The sequence below is a fragment of the Stomoxys calcitrans genome, chromosome 4, assembly GCF_963082655.1.
Source record: "Stomoxys calcitrans chromosome 4, idStoCalc2.1, whole genome shotgun sequence".
NCBI classification, from domain to species: Eukaryota; Metazoa; Arthropoda; class Insecta; order Diptera; family Muscidae; genus Stomoxys; species Stomoxys calcitrans.
This window is the reverse complement of record NC_081555.1, coordinates 48,731,771-48,753,385: the sequence shown is the minus strand read 5'-3', so window position 1 is coordinate 48,753,385 and position 21,615 is coordinate 48,731,771. Positions and strand designations below refer to the sequence as shown.

The window sequence follows — 21,615 nt, the reverse complement described above, 5'->3', positions numbered from 1 at the left end:
TGATATGAGATTCGTGCTTTACTCCCAAAGACTTTTCATTTGATCCCCATATTGCTATGGTCATAAATTTGTCCCCTTTGGGGTATGTTTTTGGGAAATGGCGGTCCCCCAAATACTTGGTGCCATATTTGGATATCAGATTCGCATTATACACTCAAATACCTTTTATTGAAGCCCCATATTCCCATGGCCAGTAAATAAGTCCAGTTTGGGGGTATTTTGGGGAAGGGGTGGACCCCAAAAACCTTTGTCCCAAATTTCGATATCAGATTCGTATTTTATTCTCAAAAACCTTTCATTTGAGTCCCATATTGCCATGGTCGGTAAATATGTCCGATTTAGGGGTGATATGGGGGGTTTGGGTGGTCCCCCAAACACTTGGTCCGACAATTGGATATCAGATACGTTTTCTAATCTTAAATACCATTTATTTGAGTCCCATATTGTCGTTATTGGTGTATATGTATATTTGGTAGGTATAACCCAAATCGGGTTATAACCTGATATACCTCTCATATAAACCGATATCCCGGTTTGACTTACGCAGTCCAAATAGGACAAAAATTGAGGCTTCCAGGGGCTCAAGAAGTCAAATCGGTAGATTGATTTACATGGGAGCTATTTCTAAATCTGAACCGATGTAGCCCATTTGCAATTCCCAAAGACATACATCAATAAGAAGTATATGCGCAAAATTTCAACCGGCTTACTTTACTCGTTCTACCGCTATCGTGATTTCGACAGATGGGCATGGCTAGATCGACTCAGAATGACGATACGGTCAAGAATATTAGATCAATATTTCCAGGTGTTACAAACCGAATGACCCCAAAAAAAATACCTTGAAATTATGTCTTTAGTCATGTTAATCTAAAATATTGTTTAAACACTCAAATTTCCTCCAATTTTTCCCAACCTGTTGACTTAAACTTTACCCAACATGTTTTCCTCAATAGAATTCAAGACAATTTACAAAAGCTTCAATTTGCAATTGCCTCGCTCCCAGAATTCAATGTGAAAGAAAAGATATTCCCTGAGTCTCCCATCAGTTGCCGTCTGTCCGTGGAATAATTAAATACTTAGAACCTATCAAACAAAGCCAATGATTAACATAGATTAATGTGCAATTTTCTGCTATAATTAAGAGTAACAACTTTTATAACATTAACGCTATTAATTATGCAACAAAGCAACGAAAAGGAGAAAAAAAGAAAAACCATTACCCTCGCCCACACCTTCGCGAAAATGGGGACCACCCGGTGTTGGATTGATTAATCTCCTTCGCAGCTGAAGAGAAAATCGAAATGTGTTGTAGGTTAATCGAATTACATACACGTTGTGCCATTCGGACATTTAAAATGCTGTGTCTGACTATTTTTAATTGAAATAATTGCATTTGAAATCCAAAGGAGCCAATTAAAGTCACTAAAATGGTACCTACAAGGCATTGGAGGCCCTACACTTGTTGTTACACATAATTCATTTTCCATATTCATACCTCAGACATCCGTTCCATAAATAGGGGAAAAAGTACACTTTCCCCTATCTGACAATCTAAAATGGCAGATATTACCAGCATATATAACAGCCATGTGTACCAAAATAACAGAAGAAAATGAGAAAATTGAACATTCGTAACTCACGAAATTTTAAAATAACGGCTATTTTTTGACCAGACCTCGTATCGATCGATCGCCATATGAAGAATAACATTGACGAATAGATGATAGTTTGGATTTATCAGGTGGTTCAGGAGCAAAGCCACCTCTCTACAGACGCAAAAAACACTCTACACTGATCTTATACATAAAAATCAATTTGTGTTTGTTTGTATGTTTGTGTGTTCCTTACAGACTCAGAAACGGCTGAACCTATTTTCTTGAAATTTTCACAGATGGTGCATAATGACCCCGTGGTGAAAATAGGGTACTACATTTTTTGATATCTGAAGGGGGGGCGGACCCTCCCCCTTACCCAAATTTTCATAAACGCCAGATCTCCGAGATGGGTGGTGCGATTTAAGCGAAATTTTGTGTGCTCTCATATAGTACCCTAAATATAAAAATTTGGTATCCAAATTTCGGATGGGGTACCTAGGGGGGCTGCCCCACCCCATACTTACCAAATATATATATACACCAATCATGACAATATGGGACTCAAATGAAAGGTATTTAGGATAAGAAAACGTATCTGATATCCAATTGTCGGTCCAAGTGCTAGGGGGACCACCCCAACACCCAAAACACTCGTAAATCGGACATATTTACCGACCATGGCAATATGGGACTCAAATGAAGGTATTTGCGAGTGGAATACGAATCAGATATCCAAATGTGGGACCACGTTTCTGGGGGTCTACCCCTCCCAAAACACCACCCAAACAGGACTTATTTACTGACCATGGGAATATGGGTCTTAAATGAAAGGTATTTGAGTGTAGTATTAGAATCTAATATCCAAATATGGGATCAAGTGTTTGGGGGGCCGCCTCTTCCCAAAAACATCCCCTAAATGCGACAAATTTACAACCATAGCCGTATGGGGCTCTAATGAAAGGTCTTTGGGAGTAAATCACGAATCTGATATCAATATTTGGGAAAAGTGTCTATGGGGCCACCCCACCCCCACAATACCACCCAAATAGTAAATATTTGCTGACTTTTCGAATATGAGGCTCAAATAAGAGGGTTTTTAGAGTGGAACACGAATCCAATATATATTTTCATGGCTAACTCACTGAGTGGCCGCCCATTCCCCAAAACCACCCCCAAGCTGGTCATGTTTGCCGACTATGGAAATATGGGGCTCAAAGTAAAGGTATTTGGGAGTAGACCACGTATCTGATATCAATATTAGGGACCAACTACCTAGGGGACGTCCCATCACCATAACAACCCCCAAATAGGCCGTCTTTGCTCACCAAGACAATTTGGGTCGTAAAAAGAGTGGAACTAAATATTTATAGCTTTTACGGCCAATACCCCAAACCGGACATATTTGCTGACTTTTGCAATAAGGAGTTTAATTGAGATTTGAAAACGAATTTGATATCCAAATTTGAGGCCAATGGCAATATGGGGTTCAAATATATAGATATATGAGAATAGAGCACGTTGCTGATATATTTTTCGGGCTTAGTGTTTGGGCGACCACCCCAATCCCCAGAACACCCTTAAATCGGCCATATTTACCGACTATGTCAATGTGGAGCTTAAATTAAAGGTTTTTGGGGGTAGAGCAAAATTGATACCCACTTTCGGGACCAATTTTCTGGGGGTCAACCCCTTTCCCAAAATATGGGGTTCAAATAAATGATATATAGATATATGAGAATAGTGCACGTTGCTGATATATTTTTCGGGCTTAGTGTTTGGGGGACCACCCCAATCCCCAAAACACGCCTAAATCGTCCATATTTACCGACCATGTCAATGTGGAGAATAAATGAAAGGTATTGGGAGGTAGAGCAAGAATTGATACCCACTTTCGGGACCAATTTTGTGGGGGTCAACCCTATCCCAAAATACGCCACCACCAGCAATTTTTTAGTGACCATCGCAAAATGGGACTTAAATAAAGGTATTTGGGAGTAGAATACGAATTTGATATCCAAATTTAGGGCATCACCCCATCCCCAAAACACCCACCAAATGGTAAACATTTTTCGACCATGCCATGTGTTTGGATGACCCATAAACCAATGGCAATATAGGGTTTGAATAAATGGTTTTTGAAAGAAGAGTATGATGCTGATATTTTTTCAGGGCCAAGTGCCTGGGGGACCACCTCACCCCCGAAAACACCTCTAAATAAGATATTATGAGAGTAGGGGGCTGAAATAAAGTATTTTAAGAATGGAGTACACCTTACATCCAAAACTTAAACTTAAACTTTGCACAGATTCTTTTTTGTCCATAACCAGGTTAAGCTCGAAGATGGGCTATATCGGACTATATCTTCATATAGCCCCCATATAGACCGATCCGCCGATTTAGAGTCTTAGGCCCATAAAAGGCACATTTGTTATTCGATTTTGCTGAAATTTCGGACAGGGAGCTGTGTTAGGTCCTTCGAAACCCTTCTTCAATTTGGCCCAGATCGGTTCAGATTTGGATATGGCTGCCATATAGACCGATCCGCCGATTTAGGGTCTTAGGCCCATGAAAGCCACATTTATTATCCGATTTTGCTGAGATTTGGGACAGTGAGTTGTGTCAGGCCCTTCGACACCATTCTTCTTTTTGGCCCAAATCGGTCCAGATTTGGATACAGCTGCCATATATCTCTCGATTTAACGTTTTGGGCCCATAAAAGGCACATTTATTGCCCGATGTCACCGAGATTAGGGACAGTGAGTTAGGTTAAGCCTCTCGATATACTTCTGCAATATGGCACAGATCGGTTCAGATTTGGATATAGCTGCCATATAGACCGATCTCTAGATTTAAGGTTTTGGGTCATAAAAAGCGTATTTATTGTCCGATGTAACTGAAATTTTGGGACAATGAGTTGTGTTATGGCCTTCGATGTCCGTTTCCAATTTGGTCCAGATTTGAATATAACTGCCATATAGACCGATCTCTCGATTAAAGGTTTTAGACCCGTTAAAGGCGCATTCACGGTCCCATGTCTCCGAAATTTGGGACAGTTAGGCTCTTCGACATTTTTATTTTTAGAAATAGCTACTTAAAAGACCAATATTTTGTTATACACAATTGGACAATGACTTGTACCTATTTGTATTTGGTCCAAATCGGAACGTATTTCGATATGGCTGCTATGGTGCATAGGTATGCATTTTTCATCGGGTTTTGACTAAAGGTGGTTTACATATATACCCGAGGTGGTGAGTATCCAAAGTTCGGCCCGGCAGCATTTTTACTTGTTAACTTTCTTATAGCTCTTAAAAAACACATTTTATATTACAACAGAATATGACCAAAAGTTTTCAGTTCAGTGAGAACATAGGGCATCAACAATCTCTCTCCATAGTTGCCCAAAGCCTTGGCTTGATTCCTCGATATATGGGCTGATTCAAACTCTCTTTTCGTACAGCGGATCAGTGTGTTTCTCGGGCGTCCCCGCATTCGCTGTCCCTGTATTCCAGTCTAGGACATTTCTCGCTATATAATCTCGCGTTCGGCATAGGATACGACCCAACCAAGTTAATTTTCTTCATTTGATACTATCGGGGTTGTTATATGGTTCCGAACATCGGCACTTCCGGAAGCAGAAGTGGTAGTACTTAGAGTGTTTGAGAGTAGGTCATTCGTAAAATGTATGAACTAATCTGCGAGAGAATATGAACCAATCGTAGAATCGAAGGATCAATATATAACAATTGCGTTTGCTCCTCGGACTCGGCTATAAAAAGGAGGTCCCTTATCATTGAGCTTCAACTTGAATCGGACTGCACTCATTGATATGTTCCTTAATGGAATGTTCATGGGCAAAATTTGCATTTTGTATTTATTTGCTAGGCCATGTTGTCCGAATTGATGAAGCATTTCCAGTTACATCCCACTAAATAAGAAAATGCACCTCAAAAAATTTTTGTCGTTGGTTACAGAAGTCACGAAGGCTGTCCTATAGAGTAATAATTGTAAACAGGATTTTCCATGATAATTGTGGTTGTTTGTATTGCATAATCTTCCACCTGTGTTATTGCTTTAAATTTTCAAAAAAACGCATTTTCTGGGTTCGTTAATTTGGGGTATACAATCAATAATCCAGGTAAATCAAAGGATTATTTGATCACGTCACTAGGGTCGCCAAACAGGTAAATGGCAATTGGTTGACCTTTGATTGCAGGTAGTTATTCTACTACGCCTGTATGTAGCACTCAAGAAACTAGATATAAATCTCTGATATCATGCCTTCGAAGTCAGTTGGAAATTTTATTTTGAGATGTGTACTACACTGTATTGCAAGGTATGCCTTGGCGTCTGTGGTGAATACTTCGAAAGTCTAAGAGGTAAAAATGGACATCTCAATGATAAATACGCAATAGTGCTAAACTATTTTGAACCAAAGGTAAATTAAAATATTTGGATAAAGATCTTATCATTCAAATAACACGGCCCTTATTAAAAATAAGATTTATTATATCATGCAATAAAATATTTTATATGTAATTTTTTTTTATAGTTTTTAAATAAAGGAAAAAGGCAAAACTCAACTTTCTTGTGCATGGATTGTTGGCGTCATATATCAGATTTCCATAGATTCAAAGTGACCATTTTAGAAAGCGAAACGAATTTGGGAAACACTATAACCCAAAAGTCTTTGCTTTCTGAGAATACCCAGGAGAAAAAGAACAAAATAAGCAGAGAAATTGAGAAACAATCTTTTGATAAAGAAGGGGCGAGCTGCCCTTCTCCTCGTCGTAAGAAATCCATTTCGAATACTACAAATAAAGACAATTCATTGGACAATGACAATATCTCCACGAAAAACAAATCTGATAATGAAGACAAAAGTTTTGAATTAATAGACATATCATTCTCCGAATTGGAATCTATTGATATCGAGTTTAGCTCTGATGAAAACTGTGTATCATTGGCAGAATCCGAAAACTCCAATTTATCGCAACAACCCAAAAAGAAACCCAAATTGGAGAATACTGATTTTGATACCACATTAGAACCTTCACGCCATTCGAAACATTTTGCGGAACGTAATTTGGATATACTGAGACAACAGTTGAAAAATGCTGCAGAAAATGAGAAGCCTTTTTTTATTCAACAAATACAAGAAAATCTTGAGATTTTGCGAAGGAGAAGAAGGAGACGTAAAAGAAATCATCGTAGAAATCGCCGCAACAGGAAATACCAGTTTGCAGAAATAAACGGGCAGGGTTCGAATCACTATCCATTCCAATTAGAAAATTAATAAAAAATTTAAGATAACACAACATTCAACTTTTTGAGGAAATCTTTTTTGGCAAACGATTTTTATTCATGTAATAGATGTTGTGTTGGGTTCTATCTTTCGTCTTGGATCTGTTGAATATCCATATCCAGGCACTCTGTGAGTAGGGTGAGCCGATTCGTGAGAGATCTTAGTCTAAGACTAGTGGGTATGGCTGGGCAGTTAAACAGGTGACGTGTGTCGTTTGATCCCAGGTCACAATCACTTGCTCTGAAGGAATTGAGGCGACAGCTTCTGCCGGATCGTAATGGAGCCAGAACTACTCTCTGGTTTGCCGGGGAAGGTCAATTTCTTTAGGTGTAATGGGAGGCGGTCGTTCTCCAAGGACCACATTCACCGCATCTGCTTCCGTGTCTGCATGAATGTTGTCTAGGCCCGCTTGATCTAGAGGTTCTCTCTTGTAGCGATGGGCCTCATGCTCTAGATTATATAGATCTAAGGCTTCTGGGTAGTGGATACCTATCCGCAGGATAATGATTTGGGTGGTACCTGCGATAACAGCCCAAAAGGTATTGATAGGATCTTTGTCTCCTGGTGGAGGTGGTCGGCATGAGAACTAAGGAGACAGCCCGTCGCAGTTCGGACAAATCTGAATATTATTCCACTTTGTGTCACAGAGCAGACGAGACCACACTGACGCTGCATAACTTACCACAGACCGGCCAATTGCTTTGTACGTGGTCAACAATGTTTCTTTGTCAGCTCCCCAAGTGCTGCCGGTAAGTGACTTGAGGACCTTTTTTCTACTTTTGACTTTATCGCAAATCGCTGTGGCATGTTTATTGGGACACTTGATGGTCGGAATCATTTCTCCGTCGACCATCATTTCTACCTCAGTGTTCACCTCACGCGGGGGGTAGAATGGAGGATAGGTAGAGGTTAAACAGTGCCAGAAATATTACCTGTTTCACTTCACGGAATTCCCTGTTTCACTCCACGGTGTTTAAATTTTTTGTCTCTAAATTCCACAAATGACTGGCGACCACCCAGATAATTCGCGACCAGAGTTTTAGGCCTGGCTGGAGGGTTGTATAAGTCTATAAGTAGTTTGGCATGGATGACCATGTCGAATGCCTAGTAGACCTATGTCCAGTGCCACGAGGACAGTCCTATTACATAGCCAGGGCTGACTGAAGCCACGGTATATGTGTGCGGCGATGGTGTGCAAAGCAGTTGTTATGTTGTTGTTCGAAACCCATGCTGATGGTCGGCGAATGGATATTCTCCTACGTGGCTCGGGAGCAGTAGTACCTCAAGCGTCTTGGCTGTTGGGGAGAGAGGGGAGATCGGTCTGTACGACTCCCCCTTACTTGGGTCCTTATCAGGCTTCAGTAGCGGGATCACTCTGCCTAACTTCCAGACACCGGGTACTATAAGAGTGTTCAAAGACAGGTTAAGGACAGTTGTAAGGTACTCGACTCCAGGTAGATCCAGATTTTTCAGCACCAGTGTAGGGATTCCGTTGAGGCCCAATGCCTTGGATGACTTGGCGCCACGGATGACATTCGCAACTTCGTCCACGGTAAATTGTGACGGCTGTTCTTCGGTTCGGAGACCACGGATACGACTAATAGCTCTCCTCCTAGCCCTGTCACTTTCGAGATGCACAATGAATTGACGGTTGAACAATCTGGCGCACCTCTTCGAATTAGTCACAGTTATGTCGCCAAAAGTGTCCTGTCGTCCCATCTACCGGGTTTGGAGAGTGACTTAACAGAAGACCACAGCTTGCCTAAATCGGCACCTGAGTTACCAAGTGTTCCAGCCACTAATTCCACTTATGCTCGTTGACTACCCTGTTAATTTCCAGATTCAAATCCCTGATTCGGGGGTTAGTGGGGTCCATGCAACGTATCCCATCACCTAGAATTAGATGATTTTTGCCAGACAGTAGCCCACTTATGTTGGGCTTGTAAGCTTAACGATTAACTGGGTACCAAACACCAACAGCCGGTATGTACACGTTGTATAGCTGTACCTCGGCAGAATATAGCAGACAATCCCATGGCAGCCGGTTGTACGTACCGATTTGACCCGATGGATTCCTCCATTGGCAAGGGCTGCCTTCTCGGTGTACAACACACTGCTACAACAACAACAACGAGGAAGCAGAAGGCGACGACAACGACATTTATGACCCACTGCTGTCTATGATTGCACAGCACCTTGCAACATATTCAGTATGACTGTACTCCCGTAGTGATGTGAACCGGCTACACTTCGCCGACAACGACCGATAATTAAGGCGGTCCTGGTAAACCGAACAGAACCAGGGTTCGGGGTTCTTTTCAATCCCGGCACGGACCATAAGTGTGTGGAGAAGGCACTCCGGTATGTGCCTCTCCCATGACGAAAAAAGACGAACACATACACTAAGGCGGTAGCCCTTGCCGATGAAGGATTCCATCGGGTCAATTCGGTTCGTACAACAGGTTGCCATAAGCTACCCTTTAATTCCTAAAAGCAATTTTTTAAAGCTCATTCTTTAACGGTTTTGATTGCACAATCAGAAATTATTTCCAGCATGCTGCTAAAAATGATTGTTATCGCCTTATTCATATATCGATATTGGGTGCCAATTCGATAACAATGGTAATCGAGACATGTGCCATCACTAATTCAATAATATAAACAAATCAACAAATCAAATTTGTGGTTCACACTTTGCATTTAGAATTCGTCTGAAGCGGACGCTTCGGGATTCGATGCTTAGTCATCGTTATACACAGTACAGTTATAACTGTACATTGGTTTTAATTCTGTATTTTTAATACACGTGTTTTAATTTACAGTTGGTGGGGACACCAACTTCGGAAGTACAACCTGGCATATAGAGTCGTACTCTGCCATTTCGATTAAAGTCCAAAAAAAAAAAAAAATTTGTGGTTGCGGTTAGACATGAATTCTGGTCGGTTTCAATTGTGATAGCAAAATAAATACCAAATGCTCGAGACCAAATAACACTTGTTATGTGATAAAAATTAGTTACAAAGTTTTCGGAAGAAGAAACCACAATTTTAAAGATGTAAGTGGTAAACATTGAATGCCTGCATATGTGTGTGTTGAATTGTTTTATTCTTCACTTTTAGTTTGCGGCATATCTGTAGCATTAAAGTATGGAATCGCTCTAAAAACGCTTTGTCAACAAAATTATGAAAAAATTGCTGAGAATACCACGGAGCAACGCTATTTCGTTTTACAAATATAATAAAAGGTATGTGTGTGTGTGCATATAAGTACACAAACGAATTTCCCGAAAGCCCACCAACACAGAGTTTTCAAATTCACAGTGGAATCGGAGACTGAACTCATTATTGCAAGAACTGTTCATTTAATTAAGAAAGTCAATTTTTCCCAGTTTATGAAAATAAGGGTCCTAATTACGCCATAGAAACATTTCGAAGGATTCGACTCGTTCACGTATGCCAGTAATCGGCCCGAAGGTTTACAAAATTTATCATTTTTGAGTGGACTTTAAAATATTTTCATACATGTTTGCTTTTTAGAAAAGCAAATAATTTTCGAGAAACAGGTATGTTATTATTGTTAAAGTAGCCACAAATTTGCATGTGGGAGTAGCCATCCTCGTCAAGCTCCTATAGGTTAGCAAACTCGTTCCGGTCCATAGGAACGACCGCCGGGGAAACGTTGTTATAACAATGTGTTGTAACTCTTTCTTTCATCTGCTGGAATCTGTTAAGTATCCAGACCGAGGAACTCTGCGACAAAATTCCTACTTCCAGAGGAATCTAATCCTAAGTCGACTTGACTGAGGTGGCGTGTGTCGTGTAGTCCCACGTTGCAATCGAAAAATCCATCGAACACGCTGGCATCAATCCTAGCTCTGTGAGAGTTGAGGCGGCTGCATTTACCGGAACCCAACTACTCTAGTTTGTCTGGCACACTAGTGAGGCTAACTGCTTCGGATGCAATGAATGCCGGTCGACCTCAGTAGCTGTTCACCCCTTCTGCTGCAGTGTCTACCTGAATGCTAAACACCGCCTGATATTGAAAATATCACTCAGCGCTGAACCTCACGCTCTCGATTATGTAGATCCATCCCGATATCTATGGTCGGTATATGGAAATTGGGATGGTCCCTGCGCGATAGCAGCCCATTAGATACTGTTATGTCTTCGCACGGGTAGGATCTTTGTCTCGTGATGAAGGTGGTGCACCTCAGAACTGAGGAGACAGCGGCATTCTGGCAAATATGAATATTTTTCCTCCATGCCACATAGTTGACAAGACCACACAGGCGCAACATAACTTACCACATACAGCTTTCTACATGCTGAACACGGTTTCTTTTCAGCACCCAAGGGTCTTGACCTTATCGCAAATTGCTGTCACATATGGGGATAATGTGTGAAAGCTGTAAATTGTCACACCAAGTATTTGGGAACAACGGCGGAACTATCAACCCGCCTTGGGGAACTACCTGTATAACTCAATCCCAAGGCAGCCGGTTGTACGTACCGGATTGACCCGATGAAGTCCTTTACCGGTAAGGGCTGCCGTTTTAGTGTACAACACACTGATACCAATCTCATGGCAGCCGGTTGTACGTACCGGATTGACCCGATGGAGTTCTCCATCGGCAAGGGCTGCCGCCTCAGTTTACAACACACTGTTACAACAACAACAACACACTGATACAACAACAACCTGTATAACTCAATCGCATGGCAACTGCTGGTACGCACCGGATTGACCCGATGGAATCCTTCATCGCCAAGGGCTGCTGCCTCAGTTTACGCGTTCGTCCTTTTTTCGCCATGAGAGAGGCACATCCCGGAGTGCCTTCTCCACACACCTCTGGTCCGTGGCGGGAGTAAAAAGAACCCCAAACCCTGGTTCTGTTCGGTTTGCCATAACCACCTACATCATCGGTCGGTGTTGGTGAGGTGTAGCAGTTGCATAGAGTGGGTACATTTCCGATCTTGCTCTGGCCTTACGTCACTATGGGAGTATGGTCACACTAAATATGTTGCAAGGTGCTGTGCGAACATAGACAGTAGTGGGTCACAAGCCTCGTCGTCGTCGTCGTACTATGTGACCCCCGACCTCTCCCGTGCGGCAATATACCCAACACCAACATCCCCATCCCCAATATTGTCATTGCCAGCTGAATTGCAACGATCTCCGTGCCAAGATCGATGAGATTGTGGATCTTAAGAGTCGGAAAAGCATATTGGTCGCAGCGATTCAGGAGACAAAGCTGACCAACACTTGCAGCTTGCACAGTTGTCACGGTTACAATGTGCTACGTAAGGATCGCTCAAGGAATGGAGGTGGGGGATTGACCTTCGTGGTACACCATTTCGTGCAGTATAGCCCATCTCGCCTGTGCCTGGCGCTAGTTACCCCTACATGGAGTGCATGGGGATAGTAGTCAGGTCCGGTACTGCTGAGGTAGAGCTATACAACGTGTACATACCGCCGATTGGTGACTGTGTTCCAATTAACGGCCAAGCTTACAAGCCCGACATAGGTAGGCTACTATTTATCTGGCCATAATCTTCTGGTTATAGGAGACTTTAATGCGTATAACATTTAATGGCATTCCCCCCCAAGGTAACGACCAGCGGGGCATAGTTTTAGCAGAGCAGATTGAAGGCTCCACGTTTTACACGGTGAATGAGGATGCCCCATCTAGGATTACGAGGAGGTGTACCGGCTTGCCAGACATTTCCATTGCTTCCACTGATCTCCTGAGTGACGTATTCTGGCAAGCCGCCTTTTCTTTGGGATCAGACCACCCCCCATAATTCTCACCATTGACCGCCCACCCGACTTCATAACCTCTGAGTGCCGGACGTTTATCAATCAGAAGAAAGCCGATTAGCCTGGTTTCAGAGAGTACACCAATTGCCGCTTCCGGGAACTGACACCCCCCTCGAATGTGCTAGTTGTCGAGAGGAAATTCCGAGACAACATTAACGCAGCAGCGGCTCGCTTTATACCAGCCGGTCGAAAACCCCAAGTGGTACTCGCAGACGAGAATGATGGGATTCTTTACACAGACTCCACTAACCCAAGAATCAGCGAGCTGAATCTGGAAATAAACTGGGTAGTCAACGAACATAAGCGGAATTTGTGGCTGGAACACTTGGAGCAATGTAACTTAGGCACCGGCTTAGACAAACTGTGGTGTACTGTTAAGTCGCTCTCGAACCCCGGAAGGCGGGACAGTGACTTATCTGAAGAGATGCGCCAGGTTGCTCAACTGTCAATTTATTGTTAATCCCGAGAGTGACAAGGCAAGGAGGAGAGCCATTCGCAGTATCCGTGGTCTCCGAGCCGATTAACAGCCATCACAATTTACCGTAAGCACATTAAGGCAATGGGTCCCGACGAAATCTCTACACTGATGTTGAAAAATCTGGATTTACCTAGAGTTAAGTACCTTTCTACTGTCCTCAACCTGTCGTTGAACACTCTTATAGTTCCCCATGTCTGGAAAATGGGCAGAGTGATCCCGCTACTGAAGCCTGGAAAGGACCCGAGTTTGGGAGAGTCGTACAGACCGATCTTCCTTCTTTCACCAGTAGCCAAGACGCTTGAGCCACTACTGCTCCCGAGCCTCGTAGGAGAATTTCCATTCGCCGAGCATCAACATGGATTACGAAGACTGCATAGCACAACAACTGCTTTGCATGCCATCACCGCACACATTTGCCGTGACTACAATCAGCCCAGGCCATGTGATAGGACTGGACCTATCGAAGGCATTCGACGCGGCCAGCCATGCCAAACGCCAACACGTCCCTACAGCCAGGCCTGAAACGCTGGATTGCGAATTATCTGTGTGGTCACCAGTCATTTGTGGAATTTAGGGATAAGAAGTCGAAGCACTGTAGAGTGAAACAGGGAGTTTCCCAAGCCGAGGTGATATCGCCGGCACTGTTTATCCTCTACCTATCGTCCATTCCACCCCCTCCAGACGACATAGAGATCGTATCATATGCGGACGATTTTACAATCATGGCTTCAGGCCCCCCACCCACTGATCACATCAGCGATAGGTTGAACGTCTACCTCAAAGAGCTTGCCTCATATTTCGCTGCAAAAAATCTGAAGATATCTGCCACCAAATCTTCAGCCACATAGTTCACTACAAATACGCGTGAGGTGAATGTCGAGCTGACTGTTATGGTCGATGGAGAAATGATTCCGACCATCAAGTGTCCCAAAGTACTTGGCGTCACATTTGACAACTCTTACACATTCTCCCCACATGCCACAGCAATCTGCGATAAAGTCAAAAGTAGAAACTAGGTCCTCAAGTCACTTGCTGGCGGCACTTGGACTACAGACAAAGAAACCTTGTTGACCACGTATAAAGCAATTGGCCGGTCTGTGGTAAGTTATGCAGCGCCAGTGTGGTCTAGTCAACTTTGTGACACGCAGTGGAATAATATTCATATCTGTCAGAATGCCCTCCTCCGAACTGGGACGGGCTGTCTCCTCAGTTCTCATGTGGACCACCTCCATTAGGAGACAAAGATCCTAGCCGTGCGAAGACATTGCTAAGCAATACCTTTAGGGATGTTAACGCAGAGACCATCCAAATCATCATCTTCTGGATAGATATCCACCGCCCAGAAGCCTTAAGGTAGATCTACATGATCTAGGTTATGATCTGAGGTTCAGCGCTACGGGAGAGAACCTCTAGATCAAGCGGGTCTAAGCAACATTCATGCAGATACGATAATAGATGCGGTAAATAGCTACACATGATTCTGTGCATCTGTTGGAAGTTGTATTGATGGCTTCGAACGCTAGACAATGGCAACGTCCGTTGCCAACAGATGCACAGAATCGTGTGTACCGTGGAAGTAGTGCAATTGTCGCAGAACAAAAATCTGTCATTACACGAAAACACATGCATTGGGAAAAGTACATGAAATACGAAAGAGACGAAAAAGACGAAACACGTCCCATAGTGGTTGGTGTGTTGCAATCTCTGGCTTAAATATTTTAAAAAATTTTTCTTTAGCGAAATTTTAATATAGTTTCGTATTTAGAAAACTTTTATTGAAATTTTGTCTTAAGGTAAATTTACGTTTATGTGGCAGTCTCAGACTCACTTCCCTCTAGTTCCGTTGAACCAAATTTTGTCTTAAAAATAAAATAATTCCGAGGACATCCGGGCCTGAGCGAAGGAAATTTCCTAGAAATCATATCTTTAAGAACAATTTCTTTTAATTCACTGGGGCCAGCCCCCCTCTCTCTGGCTACGTTGGTGGCTTCCATATAAACCGATCCCCTGATTATACTTCTTGGGCCCTAGAAGGCGCAATTCTTATCTAAAATGGTTGAAATTTTGCAAATATAGTTTCAAATTGACTTCCAACAACTGGTCCAATTATTGTTCAAATCGGTTGGTAACCTGATATAGCTACCATTTAAACCGATATTGGGTCTTGACTTCTTGAGCTACTAGAGGGCGTAATTCTTATCCGATTTGGGTGAAATTTTGCTCATATCGTTTTGGTATGACTACCAACCACTACGCCAAGTATCGATCCATAAACTGATATTGCTGTCATATAAACTGATCTCACGATTAGAATTCTTGAGCTTCTAGAGGGCGCAATTATTATCCGATTTGTCTGAAATTTTGCACATATCGTTTTGGTATGACTTCCAATAACTGTTCTAAATATTGTTAAAATCGGTTGATAATCTGATATAGCTAACATATAAACCGAACTTGGGTCTTGAGTTTCTAGAGGGCGCAATTCTTATCCCATTTGACTGAAATTTTGCACATATCGTTTTGTTATGACTCCCAACAACTGTGCTAAGTATGGTCTAAATTAGTCCTTAACCTGATATAGCTGCCATAAAAGCCGATCTCTGGATTAGACTCCTTGGGCTTCTAGAGGGCGCTATTTTTTATACAATTTCACCTCAATTTGACACAATCACTGTATCCATAACCTCTAACAAACGTACCAAATATGATCTGAATCGGTCTATTACCTAACATAGCTCGCATGCAAACCCAGATCCCCATTTTACTTCCTAGAGGGACCTCTAGGATGCAATTCTTATCCGATTTGATTCAAATTAATAGCAATTCTTATCCATTATCTTTTGTTTGTCTATAAAGAGTTACCGGGAAAAGGACCTGACAAATGCGATCCGTGGTGGATTTGGTCCGGACGAACTCAGTGCGCTTCCACTTGTTTTCTTTCAATACCTTTTTATTCTGTTCAAAGCGTTTGATCTGCTTTGTAATAACTTTTTTAATATCTCCTTTTTTCCTCTCTTTTGCAGCTGCCAGTAAAATGACTCAACCAACTATCTGCCGTTTATGCATAAAAAAAAGCACTGAAGTCCACAATCTCTATGATAACCGCGAGCACCAGAATGAGTTCTATAAAATTGCTATTAAATTTTTCCACCCTATGGTAAATCAGCATGAGAATGGCTTTAATATTTCTTGAGTTAATATTCACAAAATTGTTTCCGTTTTATTTGACAGTTTTTGAGTCTGCTACCAGATGGATATGTCGCAGCGATTTGTGTGAAATGTTGGCAGCGAATTTTCGAATTTCACACTTTTCAAGAGTCCATAATTGCAACGCAAACTAAATTTATGCAATGGGAAAACAAAGCTAGACCCAATACTCAAATCGGCGAACAAGCTAATGCCATTTATGGTGGGAACATCGACAATTACAACTCTGGGGCTGTAGTAGTGAATGAAGCTGAAGATAGCCCTGAGTTCATAGCTGTAAATAGTGCAACTGGTCCAACTGAAGAATGTGGAGCTATACATGCGGGATCTCTATCCGAAGCTATGGATGGAAATGCCAACAATTTTATGTTGGGACTTGGAAATGCGGCACCAGAAACATTTAATCAATGCATTAAGAGTTCTCCAAAAGATTATGGCTCCGAAGACACTGCGAACGCCTTTAACTCGAATCAATACTCAATTTCTCTACCAGCATTGGAACTAATAGATATTAATCACAACAATGAGGCCACTTCAAATTTAGAGATGACTCCTTACAGCGACCAAATGGCAGATATCCAAAGTGAGACACAATTGCCTGAAACTTCAAACCACATGGAAGATAATACTCAAGCGACACCAGAAGTAATTTTACTGTCATCCGATGATGATGGTGAACCAGAAGAGTACGAAGAGCCAGTGGGATATTTTACCGGAGGTGATTTTTACTATGACAATAAAGAACCATCGCAGTTAGGAACAGAAGCAGATAATAATAGTCTTAGTGCAAATTCACCATTTCAAGTAATGGAAAACTCTAGCAGTCTACTGGAAAATAAGGCCGATGATATTTCTTTAAACACTTCTATAGCAGAGTCGGAAAGAGATCTTAAATCGACAAGGAAGTGGCTCTTGGATAATCAGTGCGGATTATGCCTTCAGACCTATGAATCCATGGAGGCCTTGCAAATACATTTCCAGGAAGTCCATCCCAAAAATGTTTTCCATATTCAATGCTGCCAAAGCAAACTGTATACTGAAGCTCAAATCGAAGCGCACATCCAACTTCATACCAATATTTCGTCTCTCAATGTCACCAGCAGAGATGAGCTAGACCTTATCATAGCTCAATGGCGGCCACATTTGGAATGTCCAGAATGCAATGCAGTTTACGACAATTTTAAACTGATAAAGCAGCACTTTAATGAATCTCACCAGCCCTTTGCTTGCCATATACGTTGCTGTAATCAAAAATTGAAGCAACGAGAATCCATTAAGAATCATATCCAATATCACCTGAATCCCAGCATACACAAGTGTCTCACATGCAAAAGGACTCATGTCAGTAAATTGCATTTATATTGCCACGCTATTCAACGTCGTCATAATAAAAAGGGCCTTGAAGTCGACGCGCCCTTAGGAATATCACGAAAGCAATTCGAAGAAATATTTTCTCAATGGCTGCCCACTGTAATATGTGATATATGCAAGGAGACTTGCAGTTCGCTTACCCAGCTTCAGGAGCATTTCCTTGACAAACATCCCAACGATCATTGGTTCATCAAATGTTGCCAATACAAGATCAAAAATCGCCACCACATAGAACAACATATGCTCTATCACAAGGACCCCGATATATTTGTTTGCCACTTGTGTGGCAAGCAGCACATAACAGGGGCACATCTTGATGGTCACATGTACCACAGACATACGGAGCCAAATGAAAGCTGCAGCAATGTTACACAGAAGCCTTCCTCCACATCTGAAGAACCCATAGTCAAACAATGGCAAGCAAATTCGGAATGTGTGGTTTGCCATGAACTTTACCCTGGGGTTGATCTGCTGAGGGAGCATTTTCATCAGATGCATCCCAACGAAGAGTTTCGAATTCTTAAATGTCGTTTCAAATTAAAGCACAATAAAGGCACTGATGAAGCAGCAACCACCTCGGAGTCTTTGAAGACGAACATGGCCACTCTCAATGCTCAGACATACAAAACAGATGTGGCAATAAATGCCCATCAACAAAGCGCTGGGAAACCCATCTCGGCAGCCAAGAGTCGCAAATCATTTCAGGAAAATGATTTGTTCATAGCTCAATACGAGCCCATGCTGAATTGTGCTCTTTGCAGTGACAAATTTGCCAATTTTGCTTCGCTCCAAGCTCATTTTGGTTGCGAGCATCCCTCTGAGGAGTGTCATATTGTTTGCTGCCAACGTAAATTTAGCCTGCGCTGCACAATTGCCGAGCACATAAGCCTACACTTGGATAACAAAATCTTCAGGTGTGACCTATGCTTGACATGCTACATAAGTAAGAATCAATTGCAAAGGCACATCAACCAATTCCATCGCACTGCGGACGCCAAAGTGCTAAGGCGACAATTAAATACCAGAAAATCTCAGGTTAGAATCAGCAATGAGGAAATCGACGATTTCATAGCTCTGCATTGGTCCACATTATCATGTGGTTTATGTAGTAAAGCCGTCGAAAATTTTACACAACTGCAAGAACATTTCCTCTTGGATCATGCCGAGTCTCAGGCTTTTATTGAGTGCTGCGAACGTCAGCTAAAAACACGCTTTGCAATAGAGGAACATATTATGCTGCATCTCGAAGCACATGCTTTCAAATGTGATCTTTGTGGAGAGTCTTGTGCCAGCAGGATTGCCTTGTATCAACACAATCAATCTCAACATCCATTCCCTGCAAGTGGGGTGTTCACTCAGCCAGTGAAAAACGCAGACCCTAGTAAAGGTGTTAAGAAAAGGCTGAGACTATGTATGCTTCGAGCAAATAGACAAAATGAGAAGAAAACAGACAGGTTAATAGCGCAGTGGCATGCCCAGTTGGAATGTGACATTTGTGGAGAAACCTGTTCCACTTTTACCCTGCTGCAAAACCATTTTCGCCAGCGTCATCCCCAAGAGGAGTGTTACGTTAAGTGTTGCCAGGAACGCTTGGAGCACAGTCAGCTATTAGTGCACATACGCCAGCATATGCCGCAAAGCTCAACAAAGCTCAACCCCAAAAAAAGAAGGAAGCGCAAAGAACTGGATGCCTTTATAGCCCAATACGAGCGTGAGCTCGTGTGTGTGATATGTACCCAGACGTGTGGCAGTTTTACCATACTACAAAATCATTTTCGCCGAAACCATCCTGACAGCGAGTTCTTCATTTCTTGCTGTGGTCGCAAGTTCAAAGGGCGTTTCCACATAGTGGAACACATAAGGCATCATGTCGATCCGAATGCCTTTAAGTGCAAAGTTTGTGGTTTCAAGTACACCAGTTGGGCAAGTTTTCACAACCACATGGCCAGGGTGCATAGCAGTAAAGGCAATAAAAGCACTGCTATGGACTTGAAAAGTGCAGCAGAGCTGGATAGTGTAGTTTCCCTGTGGCTACCACAGCTGCAATGTGAGGTCTGCAATGAAAGCTATCAACAATTTTCACTTCTCTATGAACACTTTCGCCTGCAACATCCCACGCAGCAGTGTCGCATCGCATGTTGTGATAGAAAATTAGAAACACGCAAAGAAATTGAAAATCACATCAATTCTCACTTTGCGGCGGATTCTTTAAGTCACTCAGATGCTGACGAAGGAGAGGACTTAGATTTGCTTGAACCAATCGGAAGAAAATCAACCAACCATAGAACCTTTAAAATTCGCCGCAGACACTCATCTTTACGGGAAGAAGATAAGGATCCAGATTATATTGAGCCCAAGAGGGGAAAATCCATAAGTAGACCCAACGGACGCAAAACATTTAAAGAATACGATGAGATCATCGCCAAATGGAAACCCACTCTTGAATGTGTCGCCTGCCATGAGACCTATGCTAGTTTTTCACTTTTGCGCAAACATTTCCTGGCCAACCATCCCTTAGAGGAATTTGCCATTGAATGTTGTGACCGCAAATTTAATAATCGCTATACGATGGGAGAGCATGTTCGACTGCACCTTGATCCAAATGCATTTCAGTGTAGCGTTTGTGGAAAGTGCCATTCGGGGAGAAGTCCATTATTTGTGCACATCTATTCATGCCATCCAGAAATGGATGTTCGCTTTTCAGATGTTGGATACTCTGCAAATACTCCAAGCCTAAAGACGCCTGAGAGAGACATATAATGGAGACAATGAATTAAAACAAACACATCTGACATGGGGTCTAACTACATGTCACAAGTTATTAAGGAAAGAAAAAAGCAATTTTTCGTTCTGATTTCATTATGATTTTTTTTTTGAAATGTTGGTTGTTTTTGTTTTTTAAAAAAAATTATGCGCCCGCCTTTGAAATTTTATTTTTTTTTTTTAAATAGGAAAACTATAAAAAAATCCCATTATTTTTTAAATGAATAAAATAGTAAAAAAATTACATGAATTAAATAAAAATTAATTGGAGTTTTAACATAGTATTAATCGGCAACCTTGTTAAATACAGTGCTCGCCAAATTATTGGCACAGTGGTATTTTTTGAAAACAATCCGGTTGTACGTACCAAATTGACTCGACTATGTAAATTTACCCATGATCATTCCATTAAGTTACAGGGGCAAACTTCTCACATATCAACGGGTGCTGTTCAATATAAGTTTAAGCTCAATGATGCGTTCGACGGCGCACTGTGTTGTCAAATCGAAAAATCTTGGAAATAATTATTGAACTTTTGAACGGAACTCAGTGGGAGATCGACTCTTCGCTCGATACCGCTGATTGTTCGCGAATGCCGTCGCAGCTACTTCTTATGGAGCATTTCACTATCCGCAACTTGTGGACGCGGCCTGTAACTCGCTGCCAAGCTTCGCGTCACAGCGATGAACACCACACAGTTCGAACCTAAAAGTTCCAGCCTGTGTGATGCTTGAAATGAACTATCACTGTCTAGGAAGCCAGAATTTAATGTCATGTATGATGATGTCATCACCGAGTACTTGTCCCTTGGGCATATGGAGCCTGTAGAAGCTCCTAAAGGGGACTTGGAGCACTGTTTTTATCTGCATCATCACAACGTTTGTAACCAGACAGTGTTTTGACTAAATAAAGGGTTTTATTTAACGTCAAAGTATTTAAAGGTCAAAGTTTTAACGACTTTTTGTTTATTGGCCCATTCTTGCCAAAGGATATAGTTTCACTTATACTGAACTAGCCGAACCGGGCCCGCTCTGCTGGGTCTTCTTTAACTCTCTAATATTTTTTTAGGGTGGGGA

The 21,615-nt window shown here is 42.1% G+C and overlaps 1 protein-coding gene across 1 annotated transcript; it reads left to right on the top strand.

Annotated features, from left to right (window-relative positions):
• The first annotated feature begins 9,585 nt into the window (after positions 1-9,585).
• On the top strand, positions 9,586-20,601 carry LOC106093379 (zinc finger protein 729). The gene is made up of 4 exons (XM_013260431.2): positions 9,586-9,958; positions 10,023-10,147; positions 16,222-16,355; positions 16,430-20,601. The coding sequence occupies exons 3-4, from the start codon at positions 16,233-16,235 to the stop codon at positions 20,534-20,536; spliced, it is 4,230 nt and encodes a 1,409-aa protein (XP_013115885.2). The 5' UTR covers positions 9,586-9,958; positions 10,023-10,147; positions 16,222-16,232; the 3' UTR covers positions 20,537-20,601.
• Positions 20,602-21,615: the final 1,014 nt, after the last annotated feature.

Coding starts and splice junctions, on each gene's coding strand:
- LOC106093379 (XM_013260431.2), top strand. CDS start 16,233: ATGACTCAACCAACTATCTGCCGTTTATGCATAAAAAAAAGCACTGAA. Junction 16,356..16,429: donor TTAAATTTTTCCACCCTATG/GTAAATCAGCAT, acceptor TTTATTTGACAG/TTTTTGAGTCTGCTACCAGA.